The sequence below is a fragment of the Coturnix japonica genome, chromosome 2, assembly GCF_054131305.1.
Source record: "Coturnix japonica strain WE chromosome 2, WE-NBRP24, whole genome shotgun sequence".
NCBI lineage: Eukaryota > Metazoa > Chordata > Aves > Galliformes > Phasianidae > Coturnix > Coturnix japonica.
The window spans coordinates 120413006-120435930 of record NC_140664.1 but is presented as its reverse complement, the minus strand read 5'-3'; the positions used below and the strand labels follow the sequence as shown (position 1 = coordinate 120435930).

Sequence of the window (22925 nt, the reverse complement as noted above, 5' to 3'; positions counted from 1 at the left end):
CCTCTGTCATCAGAGATGCTTTAATTGAGAAAATCTTCAGCCAGCACTTTAAAACAATTTATAAGAAGCTGTGAATGTCATTGAAGGGATAGACACTCTCAAACTGCTTCGTAAGTAAACTGCAATCTCAGTTCTTGGCTCAGCGAGCAGTCAGTTGACAAAGCCATTCTCTTTGTGGTATCTTTGATGAAAGTAAAGAGAAATGTATGGAATGGGTACATTTGCAGTGCCACTGGGTATACCAGCTTGAAACTATATGCAGTTTAATTCAATCTGATACACTGTTTGTGTTGGAGAATCTTTTCTCAGGTGGGTAGAATTTTGGAGAGCAAGTCTTGGAGAAGCAGATTTTTGTACAGGTTTGTGTAAGCAGGCTTGCATTCCAGTTAAGATTTGTTTTTAAATGATTGTCATTCAAGGTGTTTCTTCCTTTGTCCTGTATCTGTGTTTCATACTCCATTTCTTTCACATGTTTTGTTTACTGTTTGTTTTGAAAAGCAAATGATTTCTAAGGTCTGTCTGTACTAGAGAGGTTTTTTGTTGCCTGCCACCAGCTCAGATACGCTGTGCCTCTGTCAAGTCCAAAAAAGCAATTCTGACAAATATTCCATTAACATTGTGCTGGACCTGTCACAGCGCTCCCATTTAATTGCCCGGGGACTATTTCTTACCTTTTGAGCAGGCTGTGATTTGCTCTGGGTGGAAACATTGATGGCATCTCTTCACAGGTGTTCACATGACTGGGATATCACGTTCCTGGGCTTTTCCTTGCTGGAAAACCCTGTGAAGTGTTAGTTAGTATTCACAGGCATTCAAAGATTAAAAAATGTGAATTTATAATAATTCTTGTTGTGAAATAGCAAACACCAAAGGCAGTACATAGCAAGCCACTCCTGGACCTGAAGACAGATGATTAAGAGGAGAAAATGATTATCAAATCTCTCAGTGGATCTGTCAGTTCTCAGACCTTCCATATTTCATATAAGTTTGACTTAATAAAGAATTAATAAAGCCCTGGGCTTACTTCAGTGTGCCTGTGATTATCCTTATCTTCTGGAAACTGAAGAGCATCTGTCAGATGCCTGCACTGCAAGGAGAGCAGAGATGGAAAAACACAAGAGTGTTCAGAGTTTTATGAAGCACAGAAATACATCTTTTTAGCAAAACTTCTTCCTAGGAAATAAGCCATCTTTTCTGACCAGTTTTGCTAGTGCAGACAGACCTTAGGCTGTGTTATGGCACTGACTTTGGCAACGTGGCTGTCTCTGAACAGCTGAGCTAGCATTTGTGTTGAGGCAACACCCATAACAGTAACTGCATTTGAGCCCTCCTATTCCAGGTCAAATGGATTATCTCATTCCTGGAGTGAAAGGATCCCAGACACAAAGCATATTTCAGACATTTGTGAAAATGGGAGGCCTAGGAGTAATTCTTGGCAAGGTAAGTGCAAGCCTTTGTACTGGTCACAGTGGAAACCAACATCTTTGCCATTGCTGCTCTCTGAATGCTTAGGTAATCTTAGGAGAGCATAATGACTCCTTAAAATTCTGCCTATTGTTAGCCTGGAGTTAGGATTTAGAAGTGCCCCACACAAGATTTATCACATAGAAATTGGATCTAATTTCTACTATTTCTCCAATGTGAGGCAACATGAAAGAGATCAAGAGGTCCATTCACTTTTGCAAACTTTCATGATCTTATCATGCATTATCTTTTCAAAATTCAAAAGAGATTGACCAATAGCTTTTAAATGGTCATAGCACTTGACTTGTTGGGTATGCAAAGAGAATATACAATTTGGAATTGAATATAGGTCGGTTTCAAGATATTTTACCGTCTGTTTTTATCCTTTGATTTCTTTCAGGTAATATAGGAGGAAACAGAAAGAAAGTCAGAGGCAAAAGATTTAGGCCACGGTCTAATTCAACTGAGTAAGTCTGAATTTACAACAGCAAAGCCAAAAAGTACAGTTTTCATACTTCTGTTTTGTAGACCGAGACAAAGAGTAATGAAAAGTAGACAGAAGCATTTTTGCCCCGTGGCCCATTCTGATTGCTGACTGATAATGGCTGATCTGGTAATGGTTTGGCTAATGTATTTCAACCTCTTTTTATGTATTCTTTAGAAAATTAACTATCAGTTTTCTTTTTTATGTAGGCATCCTCACAGTCATTCCCATAGCAGTTCCCAATGATGGTGGCAGCCTGCACCATCACTACAGCTCTTTATCTACAGTAAACTGCCCCATTCAATATTGAATTTCCAATAACTCATTTCCTACCCTTGTCTTCGCCTTGGGTTGGACCATTGCAGAGTTAGCAATTTGTATCTCTATGAACCTGCCTGGAGTCTTTAGGGGAGGTATCATCTCTAAGAGTATCCTGTAGTTCATTGCTGTAAGCCAGTGGAAACTGATAGAGCCAGTCTTGAGTAAGCCGTGACAGTCCTTACCGAGTGACTGATCTGCAGACCCCTACAGCATAACTTAGAGTTGTGTTCTATATTGATGTGGTAGTCACATTTACTGAAGAGCCCATGAATTCAGTGCTTCCCTTGGGAAAGGAGCCTTTTACTTAATCCTACTGGTTCAGGCTTCTTTCATGACTGAATGGGGAATGGCTGGAAACATCATCGCTAGGCGTGTCAAGCACTGGTTGCCTTTTACAGCTCCTAGACCCCACAGGAATGACCCCTCTGTGACCATGATGGCAATGACAGTGCCCTTTCTCATACCATTAGTACTAACTTTGCACTTGTGTAGACGAGCATTCTGTGAGCAGGCTTGATACCAACCCTGCTGGAACTAATACTGCTATCACCTCTCTGAGCCCTGCTTTCTACATTTTGGGGAGTTTTAAGTTTGTTCTGATTTTTTTCTTCCACCTGCAGTGAACTTTCTTGAATCAAGTAGGCTTAGAAACGTTCATGGAGAAGACTCTTGTCTTTCAAATTACGGAAATAACAGATTGCTGCACAAAGTAATTATGGCATTACATGGCCAGAATGGTCACATGGAACCAGAAAGATTAGCCCCAGGCCCTTTGGAAAAGTTTATCAAGTGCCCTTGTGCTCTTGGTCTTAGTGCTGATAAGCCCTTAAAGGAATGTTAATTTCCCAGTTTTCTCCTCGCATGAGACAGTTTGATAAAAGTGAAATTAATCTGACCAAAGTGAGATTGCAAGCTCTTCTTTAGAAGCTTGTCCTGTGCTTTCTTTCATTTCTTCATTTTCTAATTGAATTCTCAAACAGGATTTATAAAACCAATATGGCTAAATTAATTACGTCATTATTCTTTTGCTCAGCAGAGGTGCAAACCGGAGCTGGATTTGATCCATAAAGAATGAGGCCAGAGCAGCTCTTTAAATTCCAGAGTGAACAAAATTGTGTGGGAAGAATATAGTTTTCAGTAAAAACAAAACAGAACAAAAACAACCAAAAACAAAACAAAACCCAGCCCTCTAATGGACATATTTTTTCTTCTGTGCTCCTCAGCTGCAATACATTTGCTCCAAGGTCTTTAGAGCATAAAATAATTGGTTAGACACTGTGTGAGTTAGAAATCTTTCTCCCAATGTCATCGTTCTTTTCTTTTTTGAAGGTGCCCCTAAATTCCCACTTAATTCTCAGCTGTCCTTCCTGCTTTTCTCTGTGCCTCTCAGTCCTGGTGCTACCTGAGCTAGAGAAGTAGCACTGCATGTTCTGTCCTGCAGAGACAAGAGGCTCCTCCTGATGGGGCCTGTCCTGGATTGCATGAGACGGTCTGAGTCTCCTTGGCAAGCCTGTCACCTGCGGAGAGTTCTCACTGCGACAATGATGTGCTGTGAGATTCAATGGGGAATAGAGAGAGAGAACTGCCCAGGGCAGACAGCGGTCTGGTCATTGAGATAATGTGCTCTGAGAGAAGGGAAAATTCACAGAGAATGGTCTAAATGTGGCCAACTTACTCATAAAAAAATAATTGAAAAAATGCCAGCTGCTTTGAGGATGCCTCCGAATATGTGGTGGCTTTTTCCAAGTTTACCTTCTCACCTTCTCTGGGGAACACAGATTAATCTTAAAATCTGTTTTGAAACAGAAAACTCGCCTGTGTGACCCCCGCAGGACCAAAGAATAGCTACTGAGACAGAAAATAGAGGAGAATGCTGGTGTTCTCTTGTAAGTGTCAGAGACAAATAGATCGCCCACTAGAAGACTGCATTCATTTGCACCATACCTTGTGCAGAATTCTTTTTTTTATGTTCAGATGCAGATTTGCCTACAAATGCACACTTGCCCACAAAAGTATCTGATGTATTCATCAGTCTGCAGCAACTGCACGTACTGTGCTCAATGCTATTTTGAATCCAGCACCAGATAACAGAGAATTGTGCCACTGGTCATTTAAATGATGTTTTTTAAGCACTAAGGTTTGGGTTGTGCAGCCCCCATGAACAGCACCGACAGAGGGGCTGCTTGGGACTGTTCCTGAAACATGTCCTGATCACACCTCTGTGCATCCTTTTGTGCACAGGAGATCCATGGCACAGGGTGTCTGCTGGGAGTATTGCTCTGCAGAGACTGCTAAAGCTCTTTTGGAGTGTATTAAATTGTTTCCACGTGTTTTAAAACAAAATTCTTCTTAAATAAAGACTTCAGTTCACACAGAAGCTGTGCCAAAAAGCTAAATGTTTCTGCAGCTTTTTCACAAATGACCTGATAAAACCAATTAGAGTTATCCAAGAAAGACAGTGAAAGTTTCTTGAATAAGCTGAATTTTAACTGGGAGCTTGTGTTAAAACAGGTCCCAGGAAACGTGTGCTTTACCAAATAGCAATTCTGCTCTCTGTTAGTTTGCGCTGCTTTTCCTATAAGCATTTATCTTCCTCTTTGTTATAACTGATGCAAACATTTTTGGCTTAGACTCTCTATTATATATTGTGTTTTTGCAGCAGGGTAACCCATGCATCTGAGCCTGGGCTTTCTCTCGCCCACCCAACCCCGTCCCAAGGCATAAGCCCAGAGGGCTCTGACCCTCCCCAAACAGGGAGCCAGGATCACAGGTCAGTCTCACCTGCCCCTGCGCTCTGGGCTGCCGTTCTACCTCCCAACAGTCCCTTTCCCTCAGTATCCCCCGATGCCACTGCGGCGAGAAGCGGTGACTGCTTGGAGGTGCTCTTGCTGCCCCCGTGCTAGTTGGCCTTCCTCCTCCCAGCCCAAGGGTATCCAGTATCCCCAGCCCAGGTCTTTGCACTGTTGCATGTTGTGCTGCAAGCCAAATGGTGCTGTTGGTTGAGCGATAGGCTTATGTGTAAGAACACCTTGGTTTTCAAGGGGATCACTCAAAGGAAATGCAGATTCTGGCCCTCACTAATGATGCGGCCATGAAGATCAGCCTGAGAGCTTACTAATGGAATCACTTAGTGTTCTGTGAGTTACCTGAGTTCAGCACTCCTGTAACAGGCAGATTGGGGTGGTGAGCGATGGCCTGTGGTACAGCCGGAACAGGGAACCCTGCCGCATGGCGGTGCGACCGCTGCATGCTTTGATACCACCCTACAATTGGTTTTCTAATGCAGGGAGCCAGGCTGGGAGTGTTTCATGGTTACCAGAAGAAGCTTTCAGATAAAAAAATCAAGTCAAAAGTACTGCAGCAATGTCTGATTTCCAAGAACAAAATACACATAGTTAATGGTAAAACCCAAACCTATTAGTTCCTGATGATGCTGGTGTCAGCCTGTGGCTCCACTTGCAGCGCTACCCTTTTTGACAGTTTCTTTCCTTAAGAACCAGAGCTGGAAAGCATGAAGCACTCCTGATTCCTTATCAGTAAGTGAGCTGAGGAAGCTACTTAGAAGCGAGCACTTGTGGCTGAAGGCGAGAACGTTTGGAAAGCTGTGGCTGTGCTTGTGCGGGGTGGGGAGAAGTTCCAGAGCCAAAAAGGAGGCCTAAGCAGTCAAAAAGTGCAGCTGCTTTTGTCTCTGACATGGTCTGAAATGTGGGCAGGGTTAAAGGGCACAGTCTGGCCCCACCAAACCCCACCTGAGCAGTCCCTTATCAGGCCTGTTCCCGTTTGTGAGGTCAATGGAATCCCTTTCATAAGGATGGTGAGAACTGACCCCAGGTACCAAAACTAACTTAAAATTCTTTTTTTTCCCCCCTTTCCCTTGGTTACAGGTTATTTCTTGTTTCACAGTGTGATAATCTCTATTAAATGAAGGTTGTTTTTACAAATAATTGTGAAATTATTGCCATTCTTATACAGCAAAATCAGATTTAAAATGGACCAGACAGGTTGCTGCTTCTATACTGCCCTTCTTTCCTTAATGTTACAAAGAGGGAGAAATTCCCATGACTTGGTACTGGAGGTTAAGGAAAAACAGTTAAAAAAAAGCTATTTTCTTCACTAGTAGCATTACTGTTGACTAATTTAAACACCATTTTTGTTTCTAGTTTTCATGTAGCTAATATGAGTCTGTAGCTCAGGCACGTTTTACTAAAAAGGATGGTTTTGGTATCAAGGTTGCTTCTGTAAAATGGGGGATAGCCCTGCAGCCCACCTCCTTGAAAGCTTCTTGTGGTCCCATCACAGGAAACAATCGTAAAATCAGAGGTTTATTTGCACATAAATGCAAAAACTGCCACTGCATTGGCAAGCAATTCAAGCCTTTCAACATACTGAGGCTGAAATTCATTCCTGTAGAAGGGCCAAGCCCAGGTTTCCTTACTCATTTTGCCATTGTCTTGGAATTTGCTCTAGTTGGGTACAAATCTGTGCCTGCAACGGGCAGAACTGCAGCACTGGAGCCCGAATGCCCCTTCAGCCTTATTATGAGAGGAGATGAAAATAGGAGCTTAATGCTGGCCCTCTGCCTAGGAATGAGTTTTGCCCTTAGGAGAGAAAATGAGTGATGTATCCTTTCATAGAATTTCCAGATAAACCAAACATGTGAGCCTGTTGTAGCTCAGATTTTCTCATGCAGTTGTACACATTACCTAGTCCTCACCCTACATCCATACTGATTGATTTGCCATATTCACTTGCATTTTGGGGATGAAGACATCCTTGCTAAGCTTGTGCTGTGTGTTCTCAGATTTTCTATTCTTGTTCTTCTGCTTTCTCTGTTCCTTCCATTGCTTTCTGCAGGTATTTAAACCCATGGTTCAAAAGAGAATATAATGTAGCTAAGTGGGTAGAAGATGTGAATAAAAACACTGAAGGACCATACTTTAGGTATTTTGTAAATTAATTCTATATCTTTTTTAAGAGCTGTTCCAGCATATACAAATATCTTGGGACTCCTACCTTGTATAAATCGATACAAGTTACTGTAGGTGCAAAGGGCCCCTCTTCTTTTGCTGCATTTTGATGTCTGTTTTTGGCTTCATGTGCAATTTACAATTCTTTTACTGAATGTTTTAATGAAGCCATTGAGAAGGGTGTGTGTAGTGCATGCATTCCCACCATCATCTGTAGCTTGTAGTAGCTTTCTCATCATTTTATGCCAAGTAGTGTTTATGGGCATGAGACGTACTTAGCACTAATTAAATAGTATTAACTTAAATATAATTTAATTTACTGAAGCAAACGTAACACATTCACTCTACCCACCGTCTTATATAGTGCATACTAAAATTTAAATGGAAAAAAAAAATAATTAAAAAAAAAATTAGCGGTATTTTGCCTTCACCATACAATGAAATAATCAACATTGTGATTGGATAAATAAATGTATGAGAATATACTCTGTGCTCTGTTCAACAAACAACTAATGAATCTGTTACAAGTGAGTGTAGGGTTCTGTTCCCCAAATCCTTTGTTTATGAAAGGAAAACGTGTATTCAATGCCTTCCAAGTTAAAGAGAAGAAGCGTGCATGAGGCTGCCCTTCCTGCTGGATGTAATCACAAGTCTGTGTTCCCAAAGGTTCAATCCTGCCACTGAGCGAGCAGTCTGTATCAGCTGAAAAATAATACAGCTGGCATAGGGGAGAATGGAGGACGATTTGTGACACTGTAAGCTGACATATCAAACAGGAGGCTCAAACAAGAGTTATAGAGATGTAAAGAATACAAAGTGCAGTTTTTAGTCAAAGCAGTGAAGGATGGTAAGAATGAATAAATAGAAATTTAACTGTAATTATGACACGGGAGTGGACCTACAGATAGTGCAAAAGGGCAGAAACGTTCACTGTGTCTGATGCTTATTTGGGGAAAAATGTGATGTTTATTCTGATAGTTACACTGGAAGGTATTAAGTAGCAACTTGGGAGTTTGGTCATTTTTAGAACTGAAAATCCCTTGAAGTCTTATGAGAGCTTAAAATAGTCATAGTTTAATACCATTTACATTTGCTTTCAGGAGTTGTGAAATTGCAGAGGAAGCTGCAGAGAACTGTTGCAAAAAGCCATCGGGTCAGATGAGGTGAATTTAAGCCTGCCAGCACTGAGTAGCAGTCCCTGATGCAGGAGTTCCAGGTTTCAGGGAGGATTTTGTGGTTGTGCTCATCAGCGTTGGCCTGGTCAGAGTATTGGTGCTCTGACATAGGAGCAGATGATTGTGAGCCCAGTGGTTTAACCATTGGTGTTGTTATCAATCAGGTCCAGTTCTGGTGCCTTCAGTTCATGAAGCTTGTTCAAGAATGAAGGAAATTTGGGCACGTAACCCAGATAAACCATAGGGGAGCCTTCAGGACCTCAGGCCATTTGGTTTTATGGAGCAGTTAAATGCTCAGTTGATCATGAGATCCACATATCTGCACATGGAGCAAAACCTTGGTGGGTGTTTAGGTCAGTACTGATAATGATCAAAATTCACTGGAAGGTGAAATTAGGCAAACTCCCACTAGGAATGAAGTGTGTGTTTATGAGCAAGAAGGAAAACTTCTCCTGTGAATGCCCCCTGGACCTTCACTGTCAAGGCAAGGCAGCCAGCCTCCCAGCGTGACCTCACCTCCCTGGGGCATTCATAGCTGAAGCCCTCTGGCTGCAATAGACAAAGATGGTACTGGAATATAAAGACAAAAAGTTTAAAATATGTTACTTTAATCAATTTAGCTAAACTGGTTCAAATTCCTGGGTGCATACTCCTAATTTGGTTTCCATTTTTTAGCATCAGTATTTTTTGATTTAGTAACCAGATTAAACTGACAGGAGCATACCTCAGCCCTGAGGGTTTTCCCTGTTGCGGTGAATGATCCACATTTCTAATTGCATTTGAGATAAACCAAATGTTTTTTGTGTGTAGATGAGGATTAAGCTGACCCATGTGAGTTCTTAGGGCTCTGTATCAGCAGAGATAAAACCTAAATTAACAGTTTTGCTCCACAGAAACTTACTAATGACTGCCTGCAGCGGTACCTTCAGAAATGGGAGAGAAGCTAGAATAAATTTAGAAACCTGTGTGCCCTAATTAGCTGAGGTAACCATAGAGAACTGTTCTGCAGGGATGTTATGGAAGGCAAAGGGTCGAATCTCCTGGGATGAGCTGCCATGGGCTCTTGAGAGGTTACACCGCACGGTGCTCCCAGAGCTCAGGCACAATCTTAGTTAAACTGCTGTTGGTAGGAAATTGCTGTTCCTTAGTGCAGCATGTCAGAATGTCACACAGTTGGGTTTTAATCTTGGAAATAATTCACACAAATCTTGTTTAGAAAACCAAAAAGTCAGGTTGAAGTTGAGCTGTCCAGCTGATCTTCATTTTAGGAATCACAGCCTAAGGCTCTCACACCAGATCAGCAGCATGGAGCTATTTTTTGTTGTGAATCTTTAATTCATCTTTTCCTTCAAGGAGGTCTGAAAGGAACACTGCTCTTTTGCTTGTTGCCCTGTAAATTAGTGAATAATATCTTAATGATCGGTGCTGCTGTAGGTGAACCTGAGGTACACTCAGGATAAACCAAAAGCACTTCCTCCAGTTCCAGGGAAATCTGCACATTTTCAGAAAACAGAGACAGGAAATATCCAAAAGACTTTCTCAATCAGCTTTATATATAGATATATCTGTATAAATCTAAAATTGCTTCCCTGACACCTGGTGTCCTAGTTATTAAATTTAAAGAGTTATTAACCTTTTTTTTTTTTGTCTAATGGGAATCTTCATATAATTACTTTTTATTATTAATAATAATAATAGTAGCTCTGTTGCTTGAAAGCTCCCAGATGTGAGAGTTTCTTCTATAGGAAAGGCAAAGCTTATAAAACCTCATTTCCCTGCACAAAGTCTCAGCTAGATGTTAATTTTACATGCCAGACCACAGCTGTGTGACCCCAGCAATAATCCTCCGTGGGAGATCACTTCCCAGTTTCAGCATTGCTGCAAGGGGCAGCTGCTGCTGCTGATCTGGGGTGTCTCAAAAGACTCAGGAGCTAGAACAGTGTCAGAAAATGAACCATCAGAATCCCCAAATGCTCATACATACAGTTATAGACCAAAGAGATGAGAAGGTGCCCTCTGAAGCACTGCACTGCCTACTTCTGAATTCTTGCAAATATTTATGGGTAACTTAAAATCTTAAAGGATATTTTAAAAATTTGCAAAGAAAACATATATTTAAATGGATTATCTATAAGGGAAATGGTCATCCCAGATCAAAAAGGTGTTGGCAGTGGGATGTATGGCTGGAGCGGAGCCTTGCTGCTGTGCTGTTGGGCAGAGACCTTTCTCTTAGGATTTCCTTTCAGTAATTAGGGAGAAGGGTGCATATGAGTGCTTACTTGGGGAGCACAGCTGGGCAGTGCTTGGGATGAGGGCTCCAGGCAAAGCCTCCACCTCTCCTGCAGCTCCCCTAGGGCTGAGCCTCTCCTTACCTCTTACTGTGCTTCTTCCACTGAAGAAACCTGACATGTGGCTGTTTCCCAGGAGCAACTGCATTAAAATACTGAATTGCTTCACCACATCACTGGTTTTAGGGAGACTTCAACTTCCTAACATAGGCTAATTTATATTATATTTATATTCTACACAGAGCTGCCCTGTGTAAGCAGATGTCAGGTCAGGCTGACATATACAAGTTTGAAGTGCTTTCACCAAGCTGACTGTTATTTTAGACTATGAAATAGAATGAAACACAGCTCATCAACAGTTCGGATCTGTCAGGGCCACTGCTTTGAGTTTGGCTAAAATGACACTTGTAGGCTACAAGACATCTAGCTGTGTGACCAGGGGACAGCCAGGATTTCCCCCATTTAGGATAAGTGAAGGCAGAGTAGGCAGATGTCTGTCTTCCAAGGAGCATGTGCAGGCATCCTCAGCTCCATAGCATCTTCTGGACCCCAGTAATCTCCCCACATGGTTAGTTTCAGCTTGTACAACAGGAAGAGAAACACACTGTAGTGGCATCTTGCTTCCTGGTCAGAAATGAAGTCCTTACAATATGTTAGGTGCATGGCTTCGTTCGAGGTTGGTAGTAAAACCTCCAAAACTCTGTTGGAGGTTGGGCTGCTTTCAGTGTTTCTTGTATAGGGTCAGCTGGAAGCAGCGTCTGGCATGAAAGCTAATGGATGTGATAGCAGGAGAACTGAAACCCCAGTGAAAGCTGAATGGATCCCTCCCCTGACCAAAACTGTCAAGTTTTGCCTTCCTTTAACCCTGGCATTATCCTCAAGTGTCTCTGAATGCTGTTTTTTCCACCCCATAAATGAGAAAGGTAATTTCTGGCTCTTTCTCATTTAATGTACGTATAAATCTAGGATACACAGCACATAAACAATTGCAGGGCAGAACCTGAAGGGTGATCAAGAAACCCAAACTACACTTGTCACACAAGATGCATCCTCAGATTTGTGAACACACATTTGATGACTACCGATATGTTTTCACAGTCTCTACAGATGAGACAAAATATGACAAAACCCAGCACCTAACTCTATAGCGGAGACAAGTGGTGAGTGCCTGTGAGGAGAGGGCAAGGTCGTTTATTTAAGTGTGCAACTGCATTCTCAATGTGTTCAACCTGAAAAGTTCCCAAGGAGGATGCATTGTGCCTTTGCACATGCAGGCGAGCAGTGATGTGTACATTGATTACATGTGCAGACTGTAGGTGGGCGGGCAGCACAGAGCGGGGCTGAGAGGAGGAAATGGAGGCAGCTACACTGGAGGTCTGGGCTTCCAAACCTTCCACAATGGCAGCATAATGTTTTCAGGGGGTTTCAGGTAATGTTTTAAAAGCACTTCCATTTTGTCATCACAAGAGAGGTGCTCCAGGTTTCTTATCATCTGGATGGCACAGTGACTAGCATCATGAATCCAGCCAGGCTCTCTGCAGGTGCTCCCAGTAGCTCTGCACACCTCATGTTCAGTGAGAAGCAGGCAGCTGGTATCTGCTTAGCTAATCATAGGTCTGTCCCAGGTGATTTCTCTGCTTCCACAAACTCTGATTCTCATTCCAGTTTCCTTTTCTAAGAAATCAGTGCTAGAAGTTGCTGCTCAGGTTCTGAGTTACAGTCACCTGGGGTCCGCTCAGAGGACCTGCTCTGCAGGGAAAGGTTCCAGATGCCCTATTTCTGGGAGGAAGTTGCTCTTTCCAGGTTCGCCTATCATTGTTAATGTGGGGGTAGGTTGGCTGTGGTTTTCCTTGTTGCCACAGTCTACTCTAGTGATGCCAAAATTACCCATAGGAAGAGCCTATAGTATGCAGGAGGCAACCATGGTACCTGCACAAATAGACAGCTTTCTCATAGGGATTACCAAGCAAGATCTGACTTGCTTGGTTCTTTGCTTCTAATCTTCAGGTGCATCATTAGAACTTTACCCATCAAGATGTTAAATCCTGCTGAATCTGTTAGGTAAAATCCACAGATTTGAGAAATCACCTGTTTTGTTGCTTTGCGGTTTGGTGCCCAGATCTGTGATGCTGGGCAGATGAAATCCCTGTTTTACACAGCAGTAGCTATTTAATCTTTATTTTTCCCCTGAAAATGCCCAGTTCATCCTAATGGTTGATCAGAGTTCATGTGTTCAGGATGTACTTTTCAATCTTTGGGTAACTGTACTGACTCCAAATTTCTAATTGCTGTTTAGAGGTGTGAGGCATTATAGTATTATGAGCCAGACTGGAGAGCTGTCACCGTATAACTTCCATTGATACCTTGTTGCCCATGGTTATCATTGATCATTGTTTGTATGGCAGATAAGAGAATGTGTTGTGGTAGGGAGTTACAGACAGGAGGAAACAACGTGCTAGTCCAAAATAAAAGAATAATTATTTAAAGGTGAATGATTTCACTTAAATAACAGAGGTGCAAGACAGTTCCAGACACAAAAGAGCCCCTGGTTTGTTCATAGCCCTCTCTAGACAGAAGGACCTGATCCTACGGATCCCAGAGATAAGGCCATCAGCTGTCAGCCAGGGCTGCTCCCTGGGGCTCCTTGCTATCTGTGGTGCTCAGCACTGGGGCCTACAGCTGCTCATCCCCTGCTATATGTGTGTAGGTTGGGAGTCTGTCTGAGGGGACTGAGGGAGTGCTTCCATCAGGGACATGCAGGAGATGGTAGGCAGCACAGGCAGCAGTGCTCAGGGAGGCTCTGGGAGATGTGCCTGCACTCGTGGGAGGCCTCCTTAGAAAAATGCCCTCAGTCTGCAGAACAGAGCAAAAGGCTGGAGGGGGGGGGGGGGTTCTCGTTTTATATTTCAAGCTTTGGTTGTTGGGTTTTGTTTTTTTTTTCCCTTTTATTCTGCCCAGATTTTGAGCCTAATAGGAACCTCTCAAGTGGGAGAAGTGCAGATTCTCAAATCAGAAGCATTAGAATTTTTTTCTTGGGTATAAAATTTCAGTCAATAATGTGCCGCTGCCTTATTGACTCGAAACAAATGCCTTTCATGTGATTCAAACATTTACTTGCTCCCGCTTACTCTACTCACCTTGTACAGAAATGCTGATTGCCATTGACTAATCAGTCCATTTTTGTATATTCTCATCAGACTCTTTCTTTGGCTGGAACAATATGCACTGTATGATGCTTGCATGTCCAATAATTTGTTATTAGCACTTTGTATATGCCTTTGTTCCTTCACAACTAACAGTTTGGCCTCCAAGTGCATGCCTATGTGTAAATTAATGCATTGTTATAATAGATTTATTTGCTATGTTTGTATCAATACAGGAGGTGTGTAAGATATGTTTAACATCTGATAATTGCCATTTATTCATCCACTGGCAGGAAACACTGTTCAGTTTGTATTTATACTATGACTGCTTCAATTTAGGATTCATAACACTATGTCTTTTAGTTCTGTTAATTTTCAAATGATTAAGTACATTAGCATGTAAATCAGTTTAAGAAATCATTTGTTTTATATGCAATACGATTCTAATAAGTAGGAAATTTTATTTTCTCCTCCAGTGTTCCCGAGAGCTATAAATACCTTTATTTATAGTCGTGAAATGATTAGACTACTGATCAGACGACTTTGTCCCCCCAGTATTGAATTAATAATAGACAACACACTTGGTTCTGAACCAAGCTTCAGAGTAATGGCAGTTGCTGTTGCAGTGCTGGGACGTGAAGCCATGACATTTATTTTGTGTTTCAACATCTCAGGACACTGTCTCCTGCAAAGTCCCCATCTTCATCCACTGGATCTATTGCTTCCAGCAGAAAATACCCTTATCCAATGCCACCGCTTCCTGACGAGGAGAAGAAAGCAAACAGGCAAAGTGCCAGGGTATGTGTCCTTCTTCTCTGCCTTTTTGTTGCTGGTGTAATTTACTGGTCGCTCTGCAAAAGGGAAGTGAGGCAGATCTTTGAGAAACAGTGAGAGCAGAGCTGGCGTTTCCTCGGATCTGTAGCTGAAGCAGCTGCTGAGGGCTGAGCCTCAGGCACAGATTAGAGCAGTCTTGGAGGGCTGTGTTTATAGGTGCTTATTTAGGCGGCACTCACACCTCAAGCCCAGATTTCAGCACTTCTCTTTCAAGCTGGAAGCTTGCCTGGGGCTGAGGAGAGCAGTCTGGCTCCCCTCCTTGGCCTTCCAGGGTTCTGAAACAGCCAGAGATGCACATCTGGGCTGGGGGGTGGCTTCCTAAGTGATGGAAAGGTGAATAAGCTGCAGCTGAGCAGGATGTGAGGGGCATGCATCAGGCCCTGGTAGACCTGGAAAGGCTTTTTCTGCTCCTCATGATGGGCTGAAGCCTCTGGAATGAGATTTCCAGCTGCTACCAAGAGGCAGTGCAAAGTCTGAGTCAGCCCAGACAGCAGATATTTGAATGAGCAAAACCCCTTCAAAATTTACTTCAGGTGTGTTGCTTGTGACGGCTTGCAGTGTGATTCCCACCACTGCTCTCCGTCCTTTTATTAGAGAAAGAACTGAGTGGGATGCTGCAGATGGGTGCTGCAGGCTCTGCCTATGCCCTGTGCTGGGCAGGGAGCGGCCTGGGGCAGCACTGGGATGCTCAGTGTGTGGGGAGCTCCAGGCCTGCTTGACGTGTGTGGACATACCCAATACATGGAACGAGCAAAGGGTCTGCCTGAGCCAATGGACAGCTCTGGGCAGGCAGTGCAGGTGCTTCCCAGCCCTTCTCAGTCACCCCTGTTGGGTAGCAGGCTGTATATCTTTGTGTATAATGTGTGTTTATGTCCCTTTTTTTGCCTCTCCAGCTATGGGAGACTTCCATTTAGCTGCACCGTTTTCCTGGGATGACGCAAGGACTGTTTGCTTTAAATTCTGTACAAACTCAGCACCACTGAGTCGTTGCACATTCATCTGCTCTTCAGACAATTCAAAAGATCAACACAGATGCCCGTGACCACGATGAGAACCTTCTCTCATCTGGAAGGGAAAAAGCAGTCTCTTTTTTTCCTTCTGTTTTTGTTTTTTTGATCAAGCAGAATTTTACAGACTTGATGTAAAGAACCCAAACCATCCCACCTACCAGGGGACCATTAGATGGACGTGACGAGGCTGTTCTGCACGGTACCAGACACGCTCACCCCACATCCCGCCTGGGAGAGGGTTGGGGTTTTCCCTTGGCTTAGTTCAGCTCCAGGTCACACTGACCAGCCTTGGGAACGTGCACTCAGGAGAAGCTGGCCGATGTAAACTTGTACGCTGTGTGCATGAACCTTGTGTTCTTTGCTTTCCACATGTAAGGGATAAACAACATACTGTAGTAGAAATTAGCATGCAGAAGTAAGAAATGTAGGATTTTTTTTACAGGATTTCAAGCTTTGAAAGGCAACTCTTTGAACCTAAACATCAAACAAACAAGGATTATGTCTTTTTTTTTTTTTTTTACCTTACGTGTTTATAATCTCAGTATACAGGTTGTATATATGTAAACATTTGATAATGTCAAAAATAGCTGTTATACATAAGTGTATTTTGCCAAATGCCTAAAGAAACATGACTAACATCATCACACTTCAAATTTTCTAGTATGTGAGCAGACAACTTTGGAAATACAGAAAGTACAGTACTGTAAAACCACATCTCAGAAACTGGTGTTTGACCAAAATCTATACTATCTTCTAAGTAACTGACAATCTCAATTGTATGGCGGAATGCAGGAATCGGTACGGTGGCACTTTGTCTTAAATCATCGTAAGGGGAAGCAGCCAGAAAAGGGCTGTTCAGTGAGATGACCCTACCCGACACTGGGGCGATCAGGAACGATCCCGCTGACAACAGAGACAGAGCCTTGAACATGCAGTACAAACTTCCTGGGAATCTGGGAATACTTCTACATACTCAGTTCAGGATGTGGTGATGTGAAGTCCTCTGGCAAGACTTGCTGTGTATTTCTGATAGAGGACTTCAGATGCTGTTTTGGATGAGAAGGTGTAACTTATGAGAAACTTAACAATTTCACTGCACTAGATAATACCAATGCTGGGCAAGTGGCCAGTTCCATTGCTGTCTTTTCATTTGTTTGTGGAGTCTCATTACCGTGTGCTCAATCGCTCTGCTTGCTGCCCCTGATGTCCCCTTGACATTCTGGGGGGGCCATAAACTGAGTACAAGTGAGTTTAGCCAGAAAAAATGGGAAAAAATCCCAACACTTTTACCATGGGGATGTTGGTCTCCCGAATCAATGGATAGTTAGGTTTCGAATACTGAGACTTCTAAAGGGTGTCTGTTCTAAAACAAATGTGGACATTTCCATTAAGAAAACTGAACCATGTTAAAGCAATTTATAATTCTCCAGCTCTCCAAAAATGATAAATTCTCAGCTTCCAGTAGTGCCATTACAGGACAACACACCTGATTCTGTATGGTGCAGTTGAATACCTTGCCCAACAGTTGAATTATCAATTAGATATTATCCCAATGGGAAGATCTACAGTGTTTCTGAATCTTCTACCTCTTTCATGCATTTCCTTTAAGAAGCAAAGCCAACACTTTCAGCCTCTTAATATATTTTTTTAACTTTTAAGTAAGTGAATAAAGTTGGATATATGTAAGATTAAAGTAAGAAATGTTTAAAGATGTCAGCAACTATAAAATATATAAGATTTTTAGAAGCACTATATTTTATGATTAGGCTGTTTGTTGGACTGTAACAAAATGTTGACCCTGGAGTTCCAGTGATTTCCTTCACAGTCAACAGGTTCTGGTAAGTATTTTATAGAAAGGCGAATATGAGTGAGTACGAAGTACAAGGCAGAAGGTGTTGAAAGAGCCAGCCATTAGTAACTGCTATAGGAAAAGATTCTGCACTTTTGTGACGAGTGAATAGCTATCAGCACAGAAGAATATTTTTTGCAGAGATTTACTTTGAATGTAGGTAACTGGATTAAAAGTAGTTGATAGTGCATAGCTTGTGAAATTAGGGCCTGAGCCATTATCACCTGAAGTCAATAGAAAGTCTGTTATCGATTCTGCTGGAAGTTGAGCAGAGCCCTGAAGGAGTTCACCTCAATTAGGAAATGGCACTACCTGATAGCTGCTCTGTTATTCTGTTGCCTCTAAGCTGCTTTCCCCTTTTGTCTTCGTAATTTGTCTCTAATAACTGGACGGTTCATCACGTGCCTTTTGCGATATTTTGTTTGGTTACAAACTAGCATGTGATTTTAAATAATCTTGTGAGATTTCTGTGCATATTTCATATTCACCACCCTTTACTCTTCCCTTTCCATTCTGCCTTATCAAAGAAGCAGCAAGATTTGGCAAACAGAACTGGATGTAACGCATTGGCTGTTTGTGTAATGTTCATAGCTCTTGTTTTGAAAACAAATGGCTCTCCTGACTGTATCCTCAACGTACGATGTACTTACTGCTTCTTACATGTTTTGGTATAATACATTCGTAGCATATCATGATCCAGTTGTGTCTGTAGCGTTACCTTTAACAGTCACATTCACATATGGAGCTATGTAGTAACTGGAAGTCCAGTTATGACTTCTGAGTTTAATAAACATTGACTTTCACTTTGATTGTCTAGAGTGAGAACATCACAAAACGTTCTTTTTTTTTTTTTTTTTTGCAGAATCTTTCTGCAGAAAATCATGCACCAAGTTGGCAGCCTGGATACCTTGTCATGGCACAAAGCCTGAGCGTGTATGGCTCTGAAAGCCTCTAATGCCATTGGAGGCCAAAGAGGAAGCTGTTTGCTTGCATTCTGTGCTTTCCTACTTTTAAAATGTGTTGAAAGCTGCCAGATTAGTAACCTTGAAGATGACTGCAAGTGTCTTTACCCACAGTAGTTGGTTACACTGGCAATAGCAATATAAATAGCTGCATAATACCTCATGTAGTCTAAAATAGAGTACTTGCACAGTTAGTAAGATAGTTCAGTCATTTTGACTCCTTCAGACTCAGACTCGTTTTTGCCAGCTATGCTGAATATCCAGATAAGCTGAAATGGGGAGGTTATCGGTTATTCTCAAATACATTATAATTACGAGCATACAAACAGCAGGATGAGCTAAACTAATCCTAGCCTTGTATTTCAACATGTGGGAGAAGAACCGTGAGTAATTTAAAGTAAGATTAATATCGCTAACTGATGGAGACTGGAAAATACAGACTGTTCAGATAATAAGGCTGCACAGTGATGCTGGAATTCAACAACTAAAAATCTACCTGCTAATGCTGGATTTGTTGAGATGAGAAATTCATTAATCCGTGCTGTTGCCATTTGGTGAATGCGCTCAGGCATTTTACCAGTAATGGTTGGGACTGAGAATTTACATATAATTTTGTTGGCTGATAAGAAGTATGAGATGCATCTTTGAAGACAGTGACAAGTTTTAAGAGTTTTGTTCCTGATTAATGATATGCTGACCCTGCTCGGCTGATGTACTCATTAGTTAATTTTGATTATGCTAATGAACAAATGGGCCTTTGGGCTATAGCCTCAATTAAAGAGAAAGAAATTGTGTTGAGCTGGTGTACTGAAGTCCTCTTACCTGAATCACTTGCTGGTTTTAAATGAACTGAGTGGTCTTGTCAACATCAATTGAAACAATAGTTTTCAAAACCAGGGCTAAGAGTAGGTCTGTACATTAATACAGGAAGGCATATACTACAAATGCAGACCAGCTTTGCAGTCATTGTATCATGGACATCCTCAGTGTGCTAAAGGATCTGCTGGAATGAGAAAATACTTGAAGTTAGATTTTGCTAACAGGATATAGCGTGAAACATTTATGAGACTCCATAAGCCTATGTGATAATAGGTGAGCTCTTAGCAATTGCTGTTATCAAATCCCATATCTAGATGTTGTAAGCAAACTTACCAAATTCAAGTGTAAAACTCAGCATGCAGAAGTTCTCCTTCCCTCTCTTCCCTTTCCACTCCTACTAAAAAGCACTTCCAAATCCACTAGCAGCCTCTCATGTTGGTTAGCTATGATAAGAAAGCTGCAGGTTAACTGTCTTTCCACCCAGACCTGGTAAGGTCTCTCCAGTGCTTTTTGCTCGTGTTACAGCATGGGTGAGAGAGCCTTGTGTCTCGTTTGCACTGGTAGAACCATTTGGTGGTTCTCTGGTGTTTTGGAAGAAGTCACTTTCTTTGATCACTGTAACCTAAAAGTCGTGCTGTGTCCCATTTCTCTTGCTCCAAGTCTCAAGGCTATCTCTATCTATCTAATTCTTCCTTTAAGCCATCTGAACATCTGCATCATTATTGCTATTTGGGCCAATTTTATCAACCACAAAGTAAGGTTGATTTACTTCATTTTGTAAGAATTTGAGCATTCTGGTCTCCTCCAAATGGATCATCCATCAGACCGCTGACGACTCCTCACTGTTTGCGTGGCTTCCAAACCATGCGACATTTAGCAGAAAAATGGGATTTGTCTTCTATCTGATTTCCTGGAGATGAATATGATCAAACTGCACGCGTTTGTACAGCTTGCCGTGCTGCGTCTGCATGGTGGGGTGACGTTCCCATGTGCTGTCCCGCTATGGACAGAGCAGGAAAGAAGGAAAGCAGTGAAGCTGGCTGTGCAGATACAGTGGCAGCACAAATAATAGGATGCTTAAGTGAAATTTCACCAGAAACAAGAAATGTCCTCTCAGAGACACTAAAACATTCCTTTGACCCAAATCTTTTCCAGGTTAGCTCACAGAAAGTATTTCTGGTGCCTGGGGTATGGAAGTTGATCAAACCAAAGCTTTGGTAACATTAACTCTTCCAGCCAGCAGGTGGTACCGTGTCATCCCAGAGCTGCAGCTGGTTAGAAACACACTATAACCATCCACGTAAATGTTTTATCCCAGGCGAGTAGTTGAAACGATGTTCAGAACATGAGAAATGTTGTACCTGACTTTTAAGTTGGCTCACCTTGCTGGGTTTGCTGTTTTCAGTTCTGTTTAAGAAGTACTTCAGCTAAAGCAGCTTTAAACTCTGAAAACTTTGGTTACGCGGGCTGCAATGGCTGCAATGGCAATACAGCGCAGCAGCAAGATAATGAAATGCAGAGCAGCCCTCTGAAGGGAGAATTCTAGGTGTCATGCTATTAATTACTGGAGCATACAATGTCATAGCAACAAGCTATTTTTTTAACTTTCTCCTGTAATTAAGAAAAAACAGAAGTTTTGGTTATATAAAAAAAAAATAAATGTTGAGGCCTTAAGACCTTATATATTCTAATTCAGCATGGAGAGTCTATTTTTACAGCCCAGTTAGGAATTCTGTACATAGGCCTGACTGACCTTGTAAGTATAGTGGTGCTAGCAGCTAATCACACAGTATTGTAAGGCTCCGTATAACAGTAAGCTCTGGCTTATTTTGGTGATTGGTACAAGGATTCCTGCTCACTGCCTGTGTAAACCATCTGCCATTTTATGCTTGGAAATACAGCCCAGAACGTATTCAAACTGTGAATATATAACCTGATTTTTCCCTTCTGAAGGGTGAAGATGTACTCCAGTCAGTAGTATTTTATATAGAGTACAATACTTATTTTTATTGTCGCGTAAATGCAAAGTATTTTTTTCAGAATAGCGAAGCGTTACCAAATTTTTAACCTGCTGGAGAAAACACTCCATACGACACCACCACTTCTATTCTGCGGAGCTTTTGGGCGCTGCCTCCCAGTTGGCTTCACTTTGTGTCGATGTTAAGCCTGGACGTGGCTGTAAGATAAAGCTGTTTTTCCACTCCTAGCTCTGGCAGATAAAACATTCGGAGAGGTGAGAATTGTTTCGCCATTGGGGCTGGGCTGATGTCAGCAGAAACAACCAATCTATGTCACATTGTCGTCTTTGCTAGTTAAAATCCATTAAAAATTGTACGTGGAGTAACAGAAACATCAGATTGTGACAGACACCAAAATGAAGCACTGCGATTCACAGCTCCCATCTTTGAGCGTGATACTTTTATCGTCAGCGTTACAGGCATTGGGCTGTTGCAGTGAATGAATCTGGCTTTCATGTAGCTGAACAAAACGTTGCTTTTTATAAAATAAGATGGCTGTAATTTGGGGTTCTCAATTCTTGCCCACTTTTAACAACAGCATCACACATCTACTTCTATGAGAGTATTTAATACAAATGCCTGTGGTTTTCAATGTTACTAACATACTGTAACATCAGTAAAGTGAATTTCAACGACAAAGACTATGTGTGTATTTTCCTTCTTACTTAAATTATTGTACTTAGCACACCGACATCCTGTTTTAAAGATCTCTTTGGTCCTGCCGTTCCTTAGGTATGCAGCCCTGAGAGCGACCTGGAAAAAAATATGTCTATTTCAAACCATTCTTAGTTGTTTTTATGAAGATCAAGAATAATCATCCCATGTAGCATCATGTAAGGATTCATTCAAGTGTGCCTTCAACGAAATAGAAAACCTCAATTCTGAGTTACTGTTTAATCTACTATAATGGGAAAGCAATGTTTAAAGTTGTGACAGTGCTGTATGCTCGCTCCTTAGTAACCTTAATGATTATCTTTGTTCGTGTTTAAAAGCAGAAAGTGAACACCTTGGGTTTTTGAAGTGTGTATGGAAGGCAATGATTTCTTTGGTAAACTAGAATTCGCTCCTGGTTCTTGAACTCTTTGCTTTACAGCTTCCTCTGTTTGTGTTTACAAGATCCATGAGGATAACCCTGTTGTTCTTGCAGCACGTTACAGCCCAGTAGGTGATTGGTTCAAGTGAGGAAAAAGACTTGGGGTCTCGGTTTTGGTCTTTTTTAATCACACCAGAGAGTGTGGAAAAAAAAGCAAAACAAAAATCTTATCATCATAGAATCACAGAAAGGCCTGGGTTGAAAAGGACCACAGTGATCATCTGGTTTCAACCCCCTGCTACATGCAGGGTCACCAACCACCAGCCCAGGCTGCCCACAGCCACATCCAGCCTGGCCTTGAATGCCTCCAGGGATGGGGCATCCACAGCCTCCTTGGGCAGCCTGTTCCAGTGTGTCACCACCCTCTGTGTGAAAAACTTCCTCCTATATCTAAAATGAGCCTTCCCTGTATAATATATAAAGAACACCATGGTTTTGGAACATGGCTTTGGTCAGCTCAGGTCAGCATTCCTGGCTGCGTCCCTCCTCCAACCTCTC

At 42.0% G+C, this 22925-nt stretch overlaps 1 protein-coding gene across 13 annotated transcripts in view; it reads left to right on the top strand.

Moving 5' to 3' along the window:
- ADAM22 (ADAM metallopeptidase domain 22) overlaps window positions 1–21973 on the top strand; it is a 123334-nt gene extending 101361 nt beyond the window's left edge. For 4 of the 13 annotated variants that reach the window (XM_015853467.3, XM_015853464.3, XM_015853462.3 and 1 more), the window contains 6 exons: window positions 1340–1440; window positions 1865–1931; window positions 4929–5039; window positions 7124–7210; window positions 14517–14640; window positions 15570–18344. In XM_015853467.3, coding sequence (XP_015708953.2) covers window positions 1340–1440; window positions 1865–1931; window positions 4929–5039; window positions 7124–7210; window positions 14517–14640; window positions 15570–15590 — 511 coding nt within the window. In that variant the 3' untranslated portion in view covers window positions 15591–18344. Of the gene's footprint in view, window positions 1–1339; window positions 1441–1864; window positions 1932–4928; window positions 5040–7123; window positions 7211–14516; window positions 14641–15569 lie in introns of all 13 variants that reach the window. The other 9 variants (XM_015853472.3, XM_015853470.3, XM_015853468.3 and 6 more) reach the window with 5 other exon arrangements.
- Window positions 21974–22925: the final 952 nt, after the last annotated feature.